The sequence below is a fragment of the Lepidothrix coronata genome, unplaced genomic scaffold (assembly GCF_001604755.1).
Source record: "Lepidothrix coronata isolate B3197 unplaced genomic scaffold, Lepidothrix_coronata-1.0 Scaffold205, whole genome shotgun sequence".
Taxonomy (NCBI): Eukaryota; Metazoa; Chordata; class Aves; order Passeriformes; family Pipridae; genus Lepidothrix; species Lepidothrix coronata.
In genome coordinates, this window is record NW_016690385.1 from 949032 (window position 1) to 971130 (window position 22099).

The window sequence follows — 22099 nt, forward strand, 5'->3', positions numbered from 1 at the left end:
CAAAGGCATGCAGCACTAGAGAAAGAACTCCTGCAAGGAGAGAGAGAGAGAGAGAGAGAGAGAGAGAGAGAGAGAGACAGAGAGAGAGAGAGAGAGAGACAGAGTTTTGGGGTAAGAACTGATACCACGCTCCCCAAACTCCTTTGAGACCTCCTGGAAGGAGGAAGATGATGGACTCTTGCTTGAAAGAGCCTTGAAGTGCGACATGCACTGCCAGAAAGGAGCTAGAGAGCTCCGAGAGGAATGCAGAGGGGGTGACCTTGGCTCCCCCCTCGCACTGCTGCCAAGGTGGTAGCCTGAAAGCAGGGCACAGAGGCCCTGCAAGGAGCTTGAATCTCCTGGAGATACCAGACCGTCACGAAGACCCCCTGTGTCTTCGTGATATGACCGTGGTGGAACGACCTTGTCTGGGGTGACGAAGCCCACGGAAGACCCCTTTGCCTGTGTCAAGGGGGCCGAGGGAGCTTGGATACCTCCCTCGTGAGTGCTGGCAGAAATCCAGCTATCAGCTGCTGCATGCACTTGGAGAGGACAGATGACTGCTGCTGTAGAAGATCCTGCTGCTCTGAAGAAGGGATCTGTCCTTCTTTCCCTCCTGGACTTTTATTTGGAGGGGAGAGGAGATCTGATCCATTGTAAATACTATATGTCATGGTAGAGATAGTTGTGATCGTGTGTATAATGTATTATATTTATTTGTACAGTCATTGTAATATATTCCTTTTCCCCCATTTGGAGTCTGGTGTGTTTTGTCTGGAAAAACCATCTCACATTAGGTTGAGATGTGGGAGGGGGCTTAGACTAGGGAATTAGGATTTTTGGGGCTATCTCAAACCATGACACCAAGTAAAATTGATAAAACATCTGTACACAGCCTAAAACGGAGAACAAACTGGGAGGGGATGTATCTGTTTAAATAAACAAACTCCGGTTCCTCTGCAGTTGTGGAGAATCCCACTTTCCTCAGTGGGCAAGAAAAGGAATCAGAAACAAGTAACGTCCTCAGCAGAAGTGCTGACTTGGCAACAGTTTTTGGAGGGGAGCACCTCTGACTGCCAAAGAGAACCCTGGGTATGGAATCAGATCCTGTGCCCACAGTCAACAGGGAGCACAGGGAGGCACAGCCCATCCACTGCCTTTCACTGAACCCTCTTCCCATGAACAAACACACTGATCCATCCTCCAGGGGTGACTAGCACTCCTTTAAAGTTTAGCCTAAAGCCTCTGACCACCCAGACAATTCCTGTTAAAAGCACGGTCGCACCTCCCCGAAAGTTTTTCTGCAGGATTGTAAACTGCAGTTAGGAATCAAGCTGGACATTCCAGTTACTTGTGCACTTTGTACAAAGCATCTAGTGTTCAAGAAACAGTGACAATTCTTAAATTTAGTGAGCTCTGGGGTGAAAGCTGGCTGGAACCTGGTCATCTATACAGCAAAGGCATCACAGTCCATATCTCAAACTCTGTGGGAACTGAACAGTCACCACATTGCACTGTGTTAATTTTATCCCTCATATTTGTCTAACACTGCACTAGTATAGCCTGCTGTCGTTGACTTAAATCATAAATTCAATACCTGCTTCACAGTATAGTGACAAAAACCAAACCCTACAGTCTGGAAAAAACAGTATCAGCTAAAATACGACTGTAGCAGACATTAGAAAATAATGCTGCAGCTCTTAAAGGTTCTCTTAAGTCGTCAATTCCTTTCACTCCACCCCCCCCAACCTCCACTTTAATTCCATACAGAATTCCCTATGCTTTTCCAACTTTCTTCTTGTACATTTACTTCAGAATGACCTGAATATAATGCCTTATAACATATTTCTAAATCTAAACACTTACGAACTATAGGCTAAACCAACAATTCACACCATGGCAAAGAAATTGTGCTAAACATGCTAAGAATGTACTAACATAGGAAAGACTTGTCATTTCTTCAGCCCCATTTTCACCATTTCTCACCTCACCTTCCACTCTCTGTCAGCAATATACCTTTAAAAGAGAAACTATCAAATTGTAGAGAGGTACATTTCAGTTAAAGCTGATGACACAAACCTCTGTTCCACTGTTCCAGGGATACCTTCTCAACTGAAACAAAAGTACATTCCAATTATTTCTTCCTATTCCAGCAAAATGTAAAAGAAGCTCACATTTTAAAAAATTATTGGTTAAAAGCATGAAATATTTTAAATGTGTCACTACATTAATACATTCAATTTCAGTGCCATTTCTAGAAATTAATCTCGGTTACTTCACAAATGGCACCATGTGGATTTCCTTGCAGCCATACAAAAGAAAGGACACCAATTCATGTTGAACATGGAATGTAATTCCAACACTAAGTTGTACACTCATTTTTAGCCTCCAATCTATTACCCGCACGTGCAAAGAACAAAAGAATAATCACACACCACTTCCATAATGGAAGGTAGAAAGAAAATAAAAAACAAGACCTCAGAGAATGCAGAGGGCTAACTGAACTGAGGCTTTAAAAAAAAAAAAAACAATCTTCATTTATACCATAGCTTCTATTTCTCATAGTTATTTTATAGTTACTGGAGAAATTATTTATCTTTTTTGTGTGATAACAGTCAAAAGAAAAGAAAAGAAGTCACCAAGTAGCATCATTTGCATAAGTATTTTCCACTTACTTCAGTGACCATGCAATTTCAGCCATAAAATGAAAATGATAACCTCTTTCCAATTTAATGGAGAACGGGAATCCAAAGAGGAAAAGTAAATAAGACTTTAGTAACTAGAAATATATCTGGAATCAGTTTTGTCAGATGGAAAAGCTCTGTCCCAGATGAAACCAGGACAGAATCCAAATTGAGAAATACACAAAAGGTCTTCCACAAAACTCTTTCTTTTGTACTTGACACATGTTCATTATATTCATAAAATATGCATGGAATTCCATCCTACACACAAGTCTGCTAAAGGGGTGAGCTGAGTAGACCTTTCACTGCAGCCCACTGTCCACTATTTCCTACCTTGCTGGCACATCACTTTTCAGCTCTTTGTAACCATCATTAAGTCCCTCTGGAGAGGAAGCTCCGATCTCTACCCTCTGTGACCAGTGACAGGACCTGAGGGAACGGCTGGAGCTGTGCCAGGGCAGGGTCAGGTTGGATCTCAGGGAAAGGTTCTTCCCCTAGAGGTTGATTGGACACTGACCAGGCTCCCCAGGGCAGTGGGCACAGCACCAAGGCTGCCAGAGCTCTGGGAGGGTTTGGACAATGCTCTCAGGGACAGAGGAGGATTGTTGGGGTGTCCTGGGCAGGGTCAGGAGTTGATGGTCCTTGTGGGTCCTTCCCCCTCAGGATATTCTGTGATTCTACGATTCTGCAGGTCATCTCTCCTCACATTCCAGCCAGGACACCTGCCCTGAACCTCCACTGTGAGCAGCACACACAGTCTTCCCTGGGCAGGTACTACCTACACCAGCCTGAGATCACCTGAGTGACCACTGCTCTGTTCTTCCAGAAATTCTGTGCCACTCCATCCAAGATTCTTCAGGTTTATCACATTTATCCCATGTTGGACCCATATGTTCATAATTTTACAACTAGTACAACACTGCGAAGCAGCAAGTGTATATCCATCCTGTTTTACAAGTGACTTGAAGTTACTTGAGTGCTACCAGAAAGCACAACCTGCTGTTATTAATAACTGAAATAGGTAAGGAGAGCAGAAGGGCACATGTTTGAACAGATTAGTGGTGGTTAGGAGTTAATAGCCAGAAGCAGTAGTAAAGACCTACATTTTTCTATTGTCAGTCTTCCTCTCATTACTAAGTAATATTTGGGTATGACTGAAAGCAGAAAGACAGCAGCATTAATGTGAAGGTATTAAGGTCAATGGAGCAGCTCATAATACCACTATGCCCTATTTCTGAGAAGTAAAAAGAAAACTGATTTTAGAATAGACCTGCCAGATTATCAGAAGATCAGACAGGCATATGCATGCAAACACAAACAGATGACCACAAAAAAAGAGTCTAGCTAGGGAGATCTATACTGGAAGCACTAACAATACAGGTACATAACAATGCTCAAGTTATGTGGGTATACCAGTTTGCCTCTGCTCTACCTATAGACACGAAGATATTTAGTCTTGAAGCCTTACAAAAATACAGTACTTAGAACTCCAATGATTGTGCCTTACACCGTTCAGAAAACCAACACATTCTAATTACTCGTACAGTCTTTTTATTTTGGCACTGTCTTATCCTTTTAAAACATGCTCTGCCAGTTGTTATGAAAGTGGGTATTGTGAGATTTGGTCGAATAACTAAGGAAGTGAAAAAGAAATTAATGAAATTTCATTCCTGATGTCCAACTACATTCCAGTTGTGAACTATGCTGGCACACTCTGGGAAGCACAGAACCAGCCTGGTCAGAAAGTTAAAGTGACCTTTAAAGGCAAAACATCTGTTGGGAGTCATGAGAAGTTCAGTCCAAAGGATTAAGGCAGCTGAGCCCTGGCCCCATGGAACCACAGGGTAGTCATGTAACCAACTCCTGCTGTAACTCAGATAAAATCTCTCCAGTACTGTAGACAAGAAGAGTCAGACAGCTCAGAGGTTTCCACTGAGATCAGTTAATTATTATTGCACTAAAAAAAGAAAAAAAGCAACAAACACCAGCTAGATTTCTGCAAAAAGACTGAAATTTTCCTCCACAGAAGACAGTGGAAAGCCCATTACTTTCCTTCACATTCAAACACTGACAAATGACATTCTTAAGCCTATGTTATTCACGTGTTTTATTAAAGAGATCAAGAAATTATTGATTTATAACAAATTTATTAGGGACTACTATAAATCCTTTAATGTATTTAAATGCATAATGTTTAACATATGTAAAGATAATTAGCTATTCAACTGTACTTCTAAAAACAGAGCTTATCTTCTGAATAAAAGAATAGTTTGGGTAGGTGAATGTAACATAAAATGATGTCATTATGGTAAGTGCCAGCATTCTGAAATAAATAAATAAATAAATTAATTAATTAATTAATTTTCTGAGATACCTGCACAGTGAGGTCACGGATTTCAACCAGAGCCAACACTGCTCACCTTGAACATACTGGAAATCTAGACCACTATTGGAAAATCATTATATTGTCTAGTGATGAGATAACTCAGGATAAAACCAATTGAAAGAGGTCCTCATAATTTGGAGGTGAGTTCAGAGGGGAAAGTAACATTTTTGCCTGTTTATATAATCAAATGTTTTCCAAGTCAGGCTAAGCAAGAAGTGCATTAAGATACAAAAAGAGACAGATGGAGCTGTGGATGAACAGTCACTGCTGTACAACCCAGAGATATCCAGCTCTAAAGAAGGCAAGTAAAGGCTGGAGATTCACAGCAATACAGTTACAGCTGTAATACACAGATGTTTTCACACAAACCAAACAGACGACATGGACATGACCCAGAAAATAAAAGCAGTTACTGCCACAGTTTCAGGAAAATTCAGCCTAGTGTGTGTGCTAAAATTGTTCCATTTAAAATAAGAACACACAAAAGGTTATTTCTGTCCAACTACTGTTTAGAATTTCTCTGCCTTACAAAGTAATAAATGTGTATCTAAAGCAAATTTATTCCAGTGTTATGAAGTCATTATCACCTAGTACAATACTGTTGTAGTGGATGCACAAAAATACTCTTGTAATACAGGGTATTACACCTTTCAATGAGTGTCATTAAGCTTAAAGTCAGAACAGAAGAGGAAAAAAAAATCAGAGGAGGGTAATAAATCATTCTTTACTCTTCAATTTGCTAAATAAGAAGCATTTCTCCTTTTAAGCTTAAGGATGACAGAAGTTTCTGTAGTCACATTGTTTATAGTTGTGCTGCAGATTTGTAGCCAGAATTCTGCTTACACAAGTAATTGATTTTTGGTTCAGCAGCAAAAGGGGGGGGAAATTGAAAGCAAGTAATTTTGGTGTTTGCTTCTTGGGGGAGAAATATGTTCTCTTCAGCCTGAAGCAAAGTACTGCTGCTTTTTTTAATTATTTTTTATTTTATTTTTTCTTAAACAACAGAACAAAAGGCAAGAGCCAGTAAAACACTGTGTTAATTGACAGTATCCCCTTTTTATTTCATAAACCATATAATTAGGACACTCATCTTGGATTGGGAAACCCATGTTCAAATCCCTCCTCCTTCAGGTCAGAATTTGAATGGCACAGCATAAATTAAGTCTGGGATCCCAACAAGGGAAAAGAAAATACCAAACAGATGCTCATTGACTAAGAACTTGCATATTGCTTTTTGCAACAGATCTGTAAATATTCTATGCTCATTTCACCAAAGACTATGACTGAACAAGTAGTAAAGATTGTACAGGACAACCTCAATTTTAACAAAATTCTAACTGGCTTTATAACATTAAGCCTGGTTTAAGACATGGTGTTAGAGAGGCAATAAGGAAGCTGCAAGTGCTCTATTCTAACCCTTTCAGACACAAAGTGCTGAAATAAGTATCTAAAAAACAATTAAATATGGAAAAAGCAGTAAACAATAGTAAATATTCCAAACCCAAAGTATTTCAGAAATATTTTAACTCTTTTCCTCACCAATTCTGCCTTGCCAGCTTTTCATGTGTGGCACTGTCATTTCCAAGATTGACCCAACTCTCTGTACTCTTAAAGACATGGAAAGGACATCCTGGGAAAGCACCCTGCATTTCCCAAGTCAGCCTGCAGTATTTCCAATTAACTAAGAACTTTAAAAAAAAAAATTAAAATTAAATCAACCAAATAATACGTATCACATGAAGAATGGCCAGATTTTCACATGCCAGAATATTCTGCTAAGTTGGAAACCCCAGTCCATTTCTGTAATTCCACCCATCACCAAAAAACTCAATGGACAAAACCTAATGAGTGAATAATTTCCCCGCATCGTTTGAAAATTCAGTATATAATAAATACAGGTTATGGTAAAATAGACAAGCAGAGCACCCAGTTCCAAGCCCAGCATTTCAGAAATGCCAGTCATATAGGAGCACATGCACCAACAAGATCCAGATAGGTCTGGATGTGCTCGCACACTTAACAACACGGTGTTCAGCCAGCTGTGATTTTCAGAGCAATGGTTGCTATCTGATGGCAAATTCCACCCTGGTAAAAAGATTCCTTCCTCTCCATTTGCCAAACAACATTTAAAGACAGCATTCCTGTAAACACCATTTACTTGGAGGTAATGCCACCAGTCACTGCAAATATTTTATCACCAATTAGCTGAAAAGGATTCAGAAAGAAAAGCCACGTTGTGGCTGCCACTGCTCAGGAGCTCTGAGCAGCCTGGGCAGAAATATCTGCTATGTTGAAGGATGCTACAATAGGTTTGCAAACTGTAGGCAGCTGAACCTCTTGCAAATGTTTTTTAAAATTAATTTGAAAAAAACATGTAGACTCTTTTGTCCCTGCAGGCATTACCACCACTCCATTGCCTATGCTAATGGCATTCCCCTGCTATTAAAATACATCCAGGCGCCAGGCAGACAATTGCCCCATTTTCCAGCCTATTTAACAAGCTGAAAACATAACTGTACTCATTCTTTATTTCCTTGCTACAATAAACTTGGAGGAAAAGAGGGTGAAACTTTCTGCGGGTAAGAATAATTATTTTTTTTTTTAAACAAAACAACCCAAACGAGTAGTTATCCTACTTAACACTCCTACTTTCAGGAAAATCCTAAAAATAATGAAATGGCCCTGACACTATTTACAGGAAGTTATCCTGTGAAATACCAAGTAATACAAAGAGCTAAAGGTTTTGGAAAAACAAAAACCAGAAGATCAGGAATTCACCCATTCTGATATTTTTACAAAAAACCAGACTAACTGATATTTAAAACAGATGATATTAGTATTTTCTGTATGGTTCATGAATTTGAAAGCAGAGCACTATGCATGTTACTACTCCGAATTTTAATTATTTCAAGCTTTTGGTGTTCAGACACAACATCAGATGATTGAGGCCACATCTCAAGGATCGAACCACTCACATTTCTCCATCATGTTATTACTAAGCTGAAACATCCCATTTCCATACTTTTCTCCTGTCCAGTAAAAAAAAGGATTATTTATATCACAGGTTCTGCTCCAAAACTAACAGGACTCCCCTCTTCCGCTGCCATTGATTAAACATTACAAAAAGACAAATAGCTGACAAATCCACTTTTAACACCTCTCATAGCTGTTAAGGGACTACAAATGTAGATTTTTGCTGATGCTGCTCCTTCGAAATTAGAGCTTTTCCTTCAGAAACCTTCAGTTCCTCTCTTGCTGGACACCACAGACAAGCTCTGACCACAAACACAGTTGCTAAATCATACAAGCTATTCAGTTACTTAACTACACATTAATTTCTGCAACTAAAGAATTCAGTGTATTAAACTGAGTTGCAGAACACCAAAGTCTAACCCTCCCTCTGATTTTTAAGACCAACTCTTTGTGTCTATCAAATATCTGCCTCTTCTCTGAACCCACAGACATATTCATCCAATCACCAACCTGGCAGAAAGACAACCAAATCAATATTTTAATTTGCCATAAAAGAAGAAACAAACATCCATGTGGAGAGTCCACCCACATTCATATAAGAAATTATCACAAAGTTCTTCTTACCCTCCTCTCAACCCAATAAGGGAAAAGTCCTTCTGAAGAAGTCAAGTTCTAAATGAAAGTTTGCACTGGATTGGTTAAAAGAGACATCCAAGGGTTGCCAAACCCTGATTAAAAATCCCCAAACTTCACAAGCACTGAAAAACAACATGCATATAAAATACTGTTAAATTTATTTACAGAATGCAAAAGAAAAATCTGGGTTAAAATGGTCGTGTTTCCCTCAACATAGCCAAGCAGGATTGCAGCAAGTATTGTCCCACAAACCAAAAAATGTTTCACTGGAGGAGTCCTGAAAGTCATAGGAAGGAATATTTTTAGTAGAAGCATCACATACAACTTTTTCGTTATAAGGTAAATTTTTATCTCGTCTAAACTGGGGAAAAAACAAGACTTAGTCAGCCCTGCTGGCAATGGTATCTTAAGGTTATCCATAATGACTCCCAGCTTGCCCTGGTAAAGAATCATAACCCAGCATGACACTCTTCAAAGCAAGGAATTCCTTAAGAATACTTTCCCTGTGAGCAATTTCATGGTGCAGCTGTGAGCTTCTGTAACAGACAATCACCAGTTCATTTCCTGAATATTCCAAAAGTGACACTTCCAAGGTAGCAACAGTGTCCACAGCAGCAGACTCTGCCAGGACTCCTGGCCAGGTTTTTTGCACACCAGCAGAGTTCAAGGGTTCAAAAGAAGCCTTGTGGCATCAGTGTCGTGGTGCTACAGAGAGAAGTCAGGAATGGGAGTCTGGAGCTTCCATCCCTGCTTCTGACTCTCTGGGTAATGGGAAGCAGCCCCATATCAGGACAGCAGAGCTCTGCTTCCTGCCCTCGACACTGCCGAGAACCTTTTCCCAGGTATTTGTACAGCACCAAGAACTACAGAAAACATTCACATTCTCCACACTGTGGCAGTGAAAAAATAATGACAAACTCCAGGAATAATGGCAGAACAATAAACACAAACCAGATTAACTGTGGTGTACTAAACTGCTCCATGTATTACACACAGGATTGGGGATGCCAAATAATGAATACCAGCATGAACAAAAACCAGTTTACCACCAAAACAGTCTATATGAGAACTATGGTTCAGTACATAAACATATTTTAGATGTCAAAAGAACTCTAAACATGCTCCAGGATACCCTTATTAAACCAATTTGATTCCTTTCCACCCCTAAAGCAAACATTCCATAAACGAGAAGCAATACTGAAATATCTCTTCATACCGCGTGCCGCTAAGACCTTTTCCATTTATTTCTTTGGTACCAGATTTCCTATTTTGGATATATATGTGCAAATAAAAATACAAAGGGCAAGTCACATGATAAGATTATGTTCTCCTGGAAATATTTCATCTTGTTCCAAGTAATATTTGCTATATAATATTTATCATTCTTGCTACAAGCATCGCAATTCCTCCCACTTTTACTCAGAATGGTGTGAACTGGTGAACAGAAAATACTCAAGGACTGTGACATGATACTGCTTCTTCATTTCTGTGCAAAAATGCTGCCACTGTAACCCATTTTTCTGAAGCGGATGCCAGGAAAACCTCAACCCCCCCTAAAAAGCAAATCTCAAATGAAACAGATCCTTGAGACTTGTACTAATTGCATCATACAGCAAGTTCATCCAATTCCTCACTTTCAGTCAGTCAAAAACCCCTGAGGCCCTGAAGTATTTTCAGTGCTAATGTGAGTGTTCCCACAGTAGGATTTTAAAACTTCTGCACACATTGATATTAAAACCTTTCTCAGGCTTACTGCCTACAATTTGCTATAAATTTACACAACAAACATTAGTAGTGTAGGTGCAAAGTCCTAGTGATGCTGGAAATATTTCATCATTAATATCTCTAACACACATAACATTCAAGTCTAATTCTACTATAAATACTGCTTGTTTTGTATTTAAAGACAGTAAGTTTACAGAATTAGTGTCCTCTTCAAGAGTCCTAAAAAATAATACATTGTTTTCACCTCTGCCTTGAAGTGATACGTATTTTAGGATCAGCTATCCAAAACAATTAATCAGTGCATATTTATTAATGATGAGGTGAAAGCCAGCACAAAATTCCCACTTCTAACTATTGATACCAATGAAGAACAGTGAAAACTGACTTGTAGGTCTTGTCTACACAAGAATTTTATGACAAAGCAGATTAGGGCAGGGATTTTAAAGCACAATAATTCTTCTGTACTAGAAATATCAACTGTATAGTCTAATTATTTGAAGTGCATTAAACAAAACCACATAAGAGAAACTGCTGCCAAACAGTAACAGTGTTCACAGGCAAGAAGTGTGGCATAGCAATTCCAGGCTTCCATACACCCAGGGATGACACATGTGGCTGATCCCACATGTGCAAGAAGCATGACTTGATCAAAGATATTTTTTTTTATTCGTGTAGTTCTTTATCAGTTTTCCGAAACATAAATCAAGACTCAACAGGTATGGATTTGGTATAATGCATTAGGTTGCTAAGTTCTTAGCCAGGACTTCAATGTGCCATTCATTAGCTGTTTCCAAACCTTTCATTTCCTTATGGATGTATATTTTCTCCTGTTTGCCAACAACAGATTTTTCACTATATTACCCTGAGAGAGTGAGAAATGACATATTTTTTCCTCATTCTTTCCCATATTCTTAAACTGGACTTAAATATTGGAGGAAAGTGTAAATGTTACTATAAAATCAGTACAGGTGAGTACTCACTGCTTACAACACATTCTGCAAGCACAACTCCTTCTTAGTGTTTTCCTTCACTATTTTCTCAATAACAAGATTATGCTTTTAAAACGCTGTTTATAACTGAAAGACCAGTTCCCAAATCTCTTATTTTTACATGAGATAAATACAAAATGATAATCCTCCTTACTGTATGAACACTTCCTTAAATCTTACCAGCTTTCACTGTGGTCTTCTAAAACCAGCCAACTTGAACCCTGAACATATGAGAAATCAGTATAACCCCAGTGAGAAGTATAGGGAAAGAAGAGGAATAAGAGTAATGAGTATCAAGCATCTCATTGTAAACTGGATTTCTGCAGTTTACAATAACCCACATTCAATAATGTTTATGGCCATGATAACATTCAAAAACCAGCAAACATGCATATCATACAGATGGTTACTTCATCTAAATCCCACTCCCGAAGTCCTGAAAAGAACCCAGAAAAACATTACAGGTGCCACTTACAGATAAAATAGTTGCACATTACCTACTCCAGCACTGAACATCTGCTCATAAACAGCACAGGCTTCCTGTGGCCTTTCCTCCACGATTGACAAGTCAGAAACTAGTGACAAGCCTTTAAGATGTCTGGCTTATAATGACATCATTGTCTACCTTCTATTGCTCAGCCTTTTTTTTTTTTTTAAGTACAGATCCATTGTACCATAACCTTGAATAGCTGTTTCCATCACAGTGGTAAGAGTTACAAACACAGAATTGCAGTAGTCATTTCTTCTCCCTAATTTATCTTTTCCATGACACAGCAGTTAACCAAATGGGGTTCATAAATTTTTGTTGCTAACAAGTGCAGAATGATTTAAACTGGGAGCTGTTGAAATACAGTCTATAATATAGTTCATGAACTAAACCAGAGATGAGACTGAAAGCAACACTAAGTACTAATGTATCACTGAGTACTAATGTATCACTGACCCAGGTGCAGCTGGGAAAAAAAACAAACCAAAAAACATCAAGGTCATATTTGCTTAAGAAACCAATGACCATTCTGGGAAATCTCCACTGGCATGTCCTGGTTGCAGCTGGGATAGAGTTAATTGCCTTCCTAGTAGCTGGCATAGTGCTGTTTTGGATTTAGTACAGGAATAAGGTTATAGAATCATAGAATCCCAGAATTGTTTGGGTTGGAAGGGAGTCAAAGCTCATCCGGTCCCACCCCCTGCCATGGGCAGGGACACCTTCCATTATCCCAGGTTGCTCCAAGCTCTGTCCAACTTGGCCTTGGACACTTCCAGGGATGGGGCAGCCACAGCTTCTCTGGGCAACCTGTGCCAGGGCCTCACCACCCACACAGGGAGACATTTCTTCCTAATATCCCATCTGAACCTACTCACTGTCCCTGTGAAGCCATTCCCTTTTGATCTGTCACTCCAGGCTCTTGTAAATAGTCTCTCTCCATCCTTCCTTTAGGCTGTGGGCTCCCTTCAGGTCCGAAGGGATAAATACAATGCTGACAACACACTCCTGGTTGGTTGTTGCTGAGCAGTGCTCACCTGAAGCCAAGGACTTCCCAGTGCCCCAGGCTCTGCCAGTGAGGAGGTGCACAAGAAGCCAGGACAGCCAGGTGCACAAGAAGCATGTCCAGGACAGCTGACCTGAACTGGCCAAAGGGATATTCCACAGCACAGAATGCGGTGCTCAGTGTAGAAACTGGCCACTGATCCCTGCCTGGGGACAGGTTCTGCATCGACAGGAGGTGGTGAGCACCTGTATTGTGCAGCACTTGTCTTTCTTGGGTTTTATTTCTCTCTCTCTTTTTGTTGTCTCCCTTTTCATTACTGTAATTATAATATTTTATTCCAATCATTAAACTGTTCTTATCTCAACACACAGGTTGAGATATTTTTATTCTGATTTTATTCTGATTCTTCTCCCCATTCCAGCAGGGCAGGGGACATGTAAGTGAGCAGCTGGGTGCTACGTGGGTTCTGGCTGAGGTTAAGCCACAATAACATACATCTCCTGGGAAGTTTAAAAGCATTTGTTTTAAACAGTATGTGATTTGTCTATAAACAAAGATATATGTGTTCATACAACATATAAGACAAAGACATTTTAATATTACTTGACACTGCAGTGAGTGCCCACAGAGATAAGAGGATCCTTCACTTTATAAAAAAATTATTCCTGAACTCCTGGACATGACTGGAATATTGGAAACTCTCTGTAGAACTCTGTGTGTCAGACAAAGTGAACGAGGATACAGAAATACAGACAGGACCACTGCTAGAACTGCATGAGCAGCATGCCAGGCACTTCACTGGAAAGCTCAAGGATAATTTCTAATTTCAAGACTAAGATTAACTTCAAGCTGTTAGTATCCACTTTAACAAAGGGTGAAGTCTGGCTGGTGCCATTTCAACTAAAGCTGACACAAAAAAGTGCAACTTCAGGGACTGCTCTTCCTCTCAGCAGCTCTTCTTACTACAGCTTTTTGGTGTGTGATTCACACAAGAGGACAAGCTCAGAGATAGCACAAGTTAGAAGCTGCAGAGTGGCATAAATCTAATTAAGTCTAAGTGGTAAGACTAAAGGAATGTAAATTAGAACCAGATACACATCAGCTTCCTTACATGCAAGTTGCACTGAATCAGACTTCCTCTGGATTCTCCAGATCCAGCGCAATATTCCTACCCCATGGAACTCAAATTCAAACTAGAGTCTCAGGGAATAGTTAACCAAAAAGAATGCATTTAAGCTTAAGAACATTGAGAATACATATTCATAAGAACATTGAGAATACATATTCATAAGAACATTGAGAATACATATTCATAATATATTATAAAATGTAGGCAAAGCAAAATAGGTTAAGCTTTTGACTTTTCTGAAAATATATGTTAGTTTGCAAGAGAAATCCCCCAGGCCAAATTCACAGTTGAAACCATTTCCTCAAGGAGTTCCATTGCTGTTCATTTTACCAGCAATAGTCAATAACTGTGGCAATCAACTAAGTCATCCATCTACAGTGAGACCAACAAAAACTTGGTAGTTATCCAGCAGCAAAGTGAACATGAAAGAACAGCAAAACCAATATTCATTATAAGGCTAAAAGCCAGTAACACAGAAGAGCTCATCAGGGTATGAAACCTTCATTTTATAGACTTCTGAAAGGGTGAGCTACTGCTTTCTTGACTATTTGAATACATACAAAAAATCTGGGACTTGTTATCCAAATATGCTGTATTTTTTTACTTTGTGATTACTTGAGTGAGTTGATTAACAACAGTGCATCAATTATTTTATTTAACATTCAATACAACTGCTTTTCAAAAACACATGCAGAATAAAGGAACAAAGATCAAAAGAAGAAAAGCTGAATTCATCTTGAAAGGTGATTTTAGGCACAGAAGCTACACACAAAAGCAGTTTGAAATCCAAAATACCATTTTGCTAGTCGGTACCTCTTGAGGCTGATAGCCAAGATGCACACACTCCCTGAGTGCTTACACTACTCGGAAAAACCTGGCAAAGACATTTATCAGTGAGCATGCAGGTAACAATTTGATCTACAAAGCAGCACTGCAGTTTGGCAGAACTGAAAACGTTATTCCAACATTAGTTAACCCACCTGAAACTCTTATAATGAATATTAAAAGCAAAAATATTACCCAAATGATGGGCTGCCACTGACATCACTGTTAAAACCCTGTTATCACCTTTTACTGGCAGTGAAAGGAAAATGAACTGCTCATTACTAATGATAACAGTCTACCTGGTAGTTTGTATGAACTGAAATCTTTGCAACCCACTCATGCCCACACAGTTCTGTATTCTTAAATGAGAACAAGTCTAACCAATACCATTAGGGAGGGTGAGTTTTCAAACTGGCCTTAGTTTGACATAGTTCCATCACAACTTTTTGTCTACTCACAATGCATATGCAATTGGGAAAAGAGGGGCACCTTCACGTGAATTGGTAAGTAATTTTAAATAACAGGAATGATTCTGTCTTGCACACTAACCGATTTAAATGCAACATATTGGGTTTGCACCTGAGGAAGACAACCTCTGAAGGGTTCTTGACATTTTTCTACACATCTTTGATTCAGCAAAATACCAAGATTGATAGAGCCAACATCTAGGCTGACACACAATGCAAATGTAATGATCTGGATCCAGCAAAGCAGAGAGCTAAATCACAGACTTACGTTTCTCATCATCAGCATGTACTAGAGATGCTGCTCTCGACAGCACATCCAATGGAGTCTCCATTCCTCCCTGGATCCTGCAAAATTCAGACCCAAAGTTACAGATAGGAAACTCAGAATCCTTAACATACCAAGTGCTGCATCACCTGTTCAGAGCATACATACATCAGGTTTTACAGAAGGAATGAAAAAGAGCATGACAGCAAAAAGAATCAAAAATCTAAGTTTCTGCTGTTCTTTTCATGTTATACCAGCACAGGACTTGTTAAAACTAAGTAATTGCTTAGTTTTGAAAACAAGGAAACACTGGAATTAGCTTTCCCACCAACTACTTGCCCAAACAAACCAGAAGACCAAATTCTCAAGTACTGAAGCTGATGACTGCTGCTCACAAATGTTGCAGCAGGGTTATCTACTGCATGTTGTAAGTGCTTTTTTGTCCCACATGCTGGCCTTCCATCCCAATAAAGAGCTACTTGAGACACTATCCAAAGATGCAACTCATTTGCAGTGAAGGTGACAGCTGGCCTGACTACCTGAGCACGAGACTGCTTTAGAGCCACAGGATTCAATAAACTCCATCTCCACACTCCTGTGTCCAAGGGAGAATCATTCAAAGTTTATAAGCCATTTACTAATGAATATATAGCTGAACTCTGGGTATGTGAATATACAACAACACAGAGAACTGCAACCTGTATAATTACACACCTCAATAGCTGCTTCTCCCCAGTTTTAGCCCCTTGCAACACATAATTCCCATACACAAAAATTTCATCTTACCACATTAAAAATGGACATTTCAGCACTGTATCAAGCAACAGACTCTCCCATTAAAACCAATGATTGCACTGCAGCTCACATAAGCTTCTCAAAGCTTCACATAGATGGCTTTCCAAGAAGTTCCAATAGGAAATTCCAAAAATATGAAAGGGAAATCAAGGAAGAGAATAACGTGCTGTCAAGTTGCTTTTATTAAAAGGCCAGCAACTTATATGTGTTTTTAAACAAGAAGGCAACAGCATAGGCAGAACTGTTAAGAAAAAAAAACAGAGAAAGAAAATCTTGGAACAGCTAACAGTTTTGTTGGATTTCTTCCACCAAAAACTTAGCATGATCTTCTATCACAAAAACTGTTTACTGTAACTTACTTTACAGTATAATCTTAAAAAAAAAAAAAGAAGGTAGTGGCAACTACAGAAATCTCAAACACATGTATAACATGTACAAAGACTTAACAACAAGCATATGTTTGGGAAGCAATTTCCTTGACTTTGCACTAAAACAATAAACCTCACTGTCCTCCCTCCCTCTTCCTAAATAACGTCAAAGATTTTAATCAAAGGTTTTAAAGCATAAGAGAAAGGATTTTGAAGTATTTGTAAGTTTAAAAAATATATTTTTAAGTTTAAATAATTAAATCCAGTAATGTTTCCACAGAACTACACAAGAGAAAAACTTGAAATAACAAAGCATAGCACTTGAGGATTAAAACGTGCACTTTCCCTCCCTGTCATCATCAGCTTTTGCTCAAGAACAGTATTTTAACTAAGCTGTAAGTCAATTAACTCTTTCATTTAAAGATAGTACCTGTGGGCAAGAGGTTTTAGAAAATAAGATCTGAGCTTCTTATTTTACTATTAAATATTTCTTCATATCTTGTCTGGCCACATTCTCCTCCAAACCAAAGCAAATATTTGGCAGACCGTGTTTGCTGGAGAAGCCTTCAGCATCATTCCACTTTGATCCCTTAGACCTTAATGCTTAGTTTCTTTCCTGCTTTTTGTTTTCTTGGACTTCAAAATAACACTTTATTTCTCCCCAGACTGTTGATTACTGACCCTCTTACACAAATTCCTCTTAACAGAGCAAAAATTCAGTCAGAAAAATTACTAAAATATGTCTGATCAGGTGATGCAGCTACACCAAACTGAAGGCTAACTCGTGATTTAGTGCTAACTTTGTCTTAAATTTCAAAGACAGCAATGCAAACCCTTTTAGTCAACTCTTTAGGAAAAGAAAAACAAAAAACCAAGCACCTCTTGATAAAGAACAACGCAAAGGATAGTAAAATGTTTTTTATTGACAACAAATTGCCTTTTTTCTTTAAGTTTTTCAGCAAATTTCAAGTAATGGGAGTAGCAGATGCCCAAACCCTTTCCGGAACATGTTCCTAGTAAAAGAATTAGCTGGTGACAGAAATCCACATTGAGAGAAGGAAACAGGAACCAGGTCTTAATTCTATTCAGGAAATTAGACACTTCAAAAACAACTTCACTAAAAGTGGGCTCTATATAATTTTGCACCTTTGTATATTATTCAAGTCCATATCATGAGAGAGCTGCTGAGATGCTCCTCTAAAATTAAGGCCTTGTGCAGAACACTGAGCTCATCCAAGAGCTGCTTTGAAGAGAGAGCTGCAAATCCCACAGTGCAATACCAAGTATTCTGGGATTTTTTTAAACACACTGAACACATTCACAGTTATGAAAGTTACCTTCAAGGAGATATAAACTTCCAGATTATTTTCCAAACAATATTAAATATCCCTCTATCTCTAAATTAGACTAACAAGCCAGTGATAACACTTTAGAAAGTAATAAAGGTTGCCTATGAGAATGAGAGAGAAGGGATCTTCTCTTAGACTGCTCAAAGCTTAAAAACCTAATTTGATCTGGGCAAGGTCAGCAACTGATACAGCTTTGCCAAGGCTGCCTTCAGAGAACAGCCCAGCCATCCTCAGGAGGAGTCACGTTTCGGAAATAAAGACCAGGACACTTTCCAGGGTTCCAAAAAAAATTAAAAAAATAAAAAAGTGAGTTAAAAAGCAGACTCCTGACAAAATCCAGCTAATTCTCTGTGTGACACAGAAACCTGTCTATGCAGAAACCAGCCTGCATGAATGTTGGACTTTCATGAGTATCCCCATCAAAAACCAACTCTATCTTATGTGTAAGTACTGCTCTGCACCCCGATCTGGTAAGGGAAAACAACTGACCAGTGAAATACAAGAACACAATTGAACTTCCTCTGGCTAAATCTGATTTAAACTATGGAAACAGTTTCCCAAATAGCTTACTTGTTACAATCCCTTAACTGTTAGATTTAAAGAGACATGAGCCAAAAGCACTTTTACAAACATTCAAGATATTTTTATCTACTGTAATTTGAAATATTAGTTTAATATCTTACTCAGTCCTTTTATTTATCAGCTACTGCTCCCATTCAACATGCCCCTACTCTGTCCTCTCACCTACACTGCAGTACAGAAATATTCTGGAAAGCAGTAAAGACACAGAATGTAAAATCAGAGGTACAATGTCTGGAAGACAAATAAGTTACTAAACACTGATCTACCTGTAATTTTTTTATGCAGCATTTGAAACACGCAACACCCATTAGTGTAACAAAAGAGCACATTTTTTCCCCCTCTCCTTTTCACATTTTTGAAAATTCCAGGTACACATGGAATACTCTCAGCAATGTCTGCTAACTTTTTTTTTTTTTTAAGACTATGGAGAAATTAAAGCTTTTGAAAATGAAGATTGAAGTGATTTCATGGATTTATACAGCACCTTCCAAGCACCCGGAAAAGCATTCGTGGAAAAATCCTAAAGTTGCTTGTTTGAAATTAAGTAAACAGCACTCAGCCTGAACAGAAAGACAATTATTTAATCTCACCAAAGTTATATTCAGGGTACGTCAGGAATGATTTGAAATAAAGAGAAGAACTTTATATTTGACTTTTTAAAAGGGGGAATAGCAAAGAGAGAAAGAAAAGAGAAACATGAAAGATGATGTTTGGGCAGTACTCATTAAGGAGATATGATGGCTTTTGTCTAGGATGGACTTTACCTTGGAGCTGAAGTAACAAGTTAGATGATAGAAACAAGGACAAAGAGTGATGAGGACAACAGACATGCTGAGCAGGTAAGGAAAAAAAAATCAGAAGAATTTTGACCCAGTTTGGATATGAAAAGCCAAAGTAAAATCACAGCCATGAGGATGACTGGATTCTAGGTGTGACTGACAGAACAGCCACTGCAAACACCTTCCTAAGGAACACCTGAAAGAGTTCTCTCAAATGTGTCCAGTGTGAACTAGAGACAGACAAGGAGAAAAAGGCTGAACCTTCTAATGATTGAGAGAAAAGTCTGGTACTTGAATTGCCATCCGGTGAAATTATAGAGATAACTTTAGAGGGAGAAAAGGAGGGTTAATAAACAAAGCCCATTGTAACAATGACAAAGTGATTCAAAATGTCAAGACACTCGAGAAACAATCAAGACTAAAGTGAACCGAGTGTAGATAAACACAAGTACAGGGAAAACAAGATTAATTGAAAAGTATGGTCAAACAGGTCAAAAGCAGCTCCTACCTGGGGAAATACAGGCACAGTCCTGCCCAAATTCATAACCAGAAGTACCTATAGAGAGAGACTCAGTTCATTTCCATGAGAGAGAGCAAAACTGAAGAGGAAATCCAGGCACAGCTTATCAGCACGACCAGTAAGTCCACAGAGGAAAGGAAGATAAAGCAGCAGTTTGATGCAAAATAGGTGAATACCTTTTATTTTTTATTATAGGAGAGAGTAAATCAGATTTGCAACATGAATGAGAATAATGATGAGCACAGTATGTGTCTCAAATAGACACAATAAATTCCTTCAACTGCACTTAGATCAAAGCTTCTACTTGTTGATACATGAATCCTGTGTTGAGATACCCATGTGAAATGTTAACTGCAAGTACTCAGTGTAGGTCATGACTATGGTTAGTACTGCTCATCTCCTGCATTTACAATCCATTGTCCTCAGAGTGAGTTCAGGCCAAGTATGGCCAAGGAATCTTCAAAATATCACTTTCTTTAAAAAAAAAATTAATTATTTATTCACTACTTTGAATTTTTTTAACCATGGTTGTTTTGCATGTGGAAAAAGTGTTTGATCACGCAAATCTTCAGGCAGAAACAACAATTTAACTCATCACACAGAAAATTATAAGCTTAAAGCAGAGCTTCGGCATTTTACCTTGTGCCTTTTGTTGCCTTGTTGCATAAAAACTCCTTAACAAAGTAACATTCTACAAAGAAATCTATTAGCAATGGTGTTTGAATTAAAAGCTAACCTAAGAAATTAAAGGTAGAGAAGTGCAACCTGACCATGTCTTGTATCTATCTGCAAGACCACTCAGTCCATCCTACATGTTACACACTCCGCTGCAAACCTATTATGAAACATTTAACTACAGCAGATAGAACTGAAGGTCCCTTTTATAATAGAAAACTTTCAAATGTTTCTGAGAACAAACAAATTAACTAATGTAATACGGAGATGCTGAGAAGGTTATCAGAGCTACATATATGTAAATAAGAACCTGACACTTTATTGTGTGAATGCTCTTAATTAATATGCCCCCAAGAGTCTGTATAATGATTTTCTACCCTGTTTTAGCATCCTGCACCAAAACACCCCATTCTTGTTCCCCGCAGTATGCTGGGGATGCTGGAGATCCAGCAACAACTGTTCCAGCCCAGTTATTTACTTAAAAAATGCAAACCTTGAGAACTGATTACTGCTGATCGCATCTGGGGAACACATAAGACAGCCTGACATTGCACTGCTACAGATTGAATAAAAAAAATCTCTCTACAAATGGAATATACAAGATACAGAGTCAAAAACCTTCCCAGCGCCCTTGGGACTCATTCTAGAAGGTTTCACCTCTGCTACTGATGTGACCCCAGGGATTTTCTCTGTAGGAAAAGCACGCCGTGCGGGAGCCCACGTGTGAGTCGGGGACGGCAGGGACGCAGCGCCCGCTCGGTCCCGCTGCTCGTGACACCCGGGGTAGGGGCTCCTGGGGGGTATTTCCTCCCCGTTCCCGTTCGCCGGGACCTGCGGCACCTCGGGCACCTCCAGCCGGCGAAGCCAGTCCCTGTCGGGACAGCCTCGCTGCTCGGGCGGGCCCGGCCCCGCCGGCAGCGCTCGGAGCCCCCGCGGCCGCTCCGAGGTGGTTCCGCGGCCCCCCCGGGAGGCTCCGCTCCGCCCGCCCCGGGGAAAGTCCCGCAGCGCGGAGAACGCGCCAGGGCAGCACCTGCGCCCGCCCCCGCCCGGCCGCTCCCCCCTCACTCACCGGCGCTCCGGGCGGCGGCGGGGCAGGGCGGCGGCAGGAGGAGCGCCGGCAGCGCGGCCGCGGCGCCCCCGGGCCGGGCCGGGCCGGGCCGGGCCGGGCCGGGAGTGGCGGGAAGGGGCGGCACTGGCGGCCCGGCAGCGGAGCGGAGCGGAGCAGGCGCGGCGAGCCTGGCCCCGCTCGCTCGCGGGCCCGGGGAGGAATCCCAGGAATGAGGGAATTCTGCGCCGAGCAGGTGGGGAGCGCGGGGCGGTCCCATTGGCCGAGCCCGCTATGACGTCACCGTAATTAGGGTAATGATGAGCTGACGTCACATCCTCGCAGGTAGGGAGCGCGCGCGCCAGGCTCCGCCCCGGGGAGGGGCTCGCGGGGGCCGAGGTCGAAGGGCCACCGGTTCGAACCCCGAGAAAGCCGGGA

The 22099-nt window shown here is 40.1% G+C and overlaps 1 protein-coding gene across 1 annotated transcript in view; it reads right to left on the reverse strand.

The window, feature by feature from the left end:
• VGLL4 (vestigial like family member 4) overlaps positions 1 to 21714 on the reverse strand; it is an 85766-nt gene extending 64052 nt beyond the window's left edge. The window contains exons 1-2 of the mRNA XM_017832753.1: positions 21686 to 21714; positions 15552 to 15628 (exon numbers count right to left, since the gene is read on the reverse strand). Of these exons, the coding sequence (XP_017688242.1) occupies positions 15552 to 15615 (64 nt within the window). The 5' untranslated portion in view covers positions 15616 to 15628; positions 21686 to 21714. The remainder of the gene's footprint in view (positions 1 to 15551; positions 15629 to 21685) is intronic.
• Between the last annotated feature and the right edge of the window lie 385 nt (positions 21715 to 22099).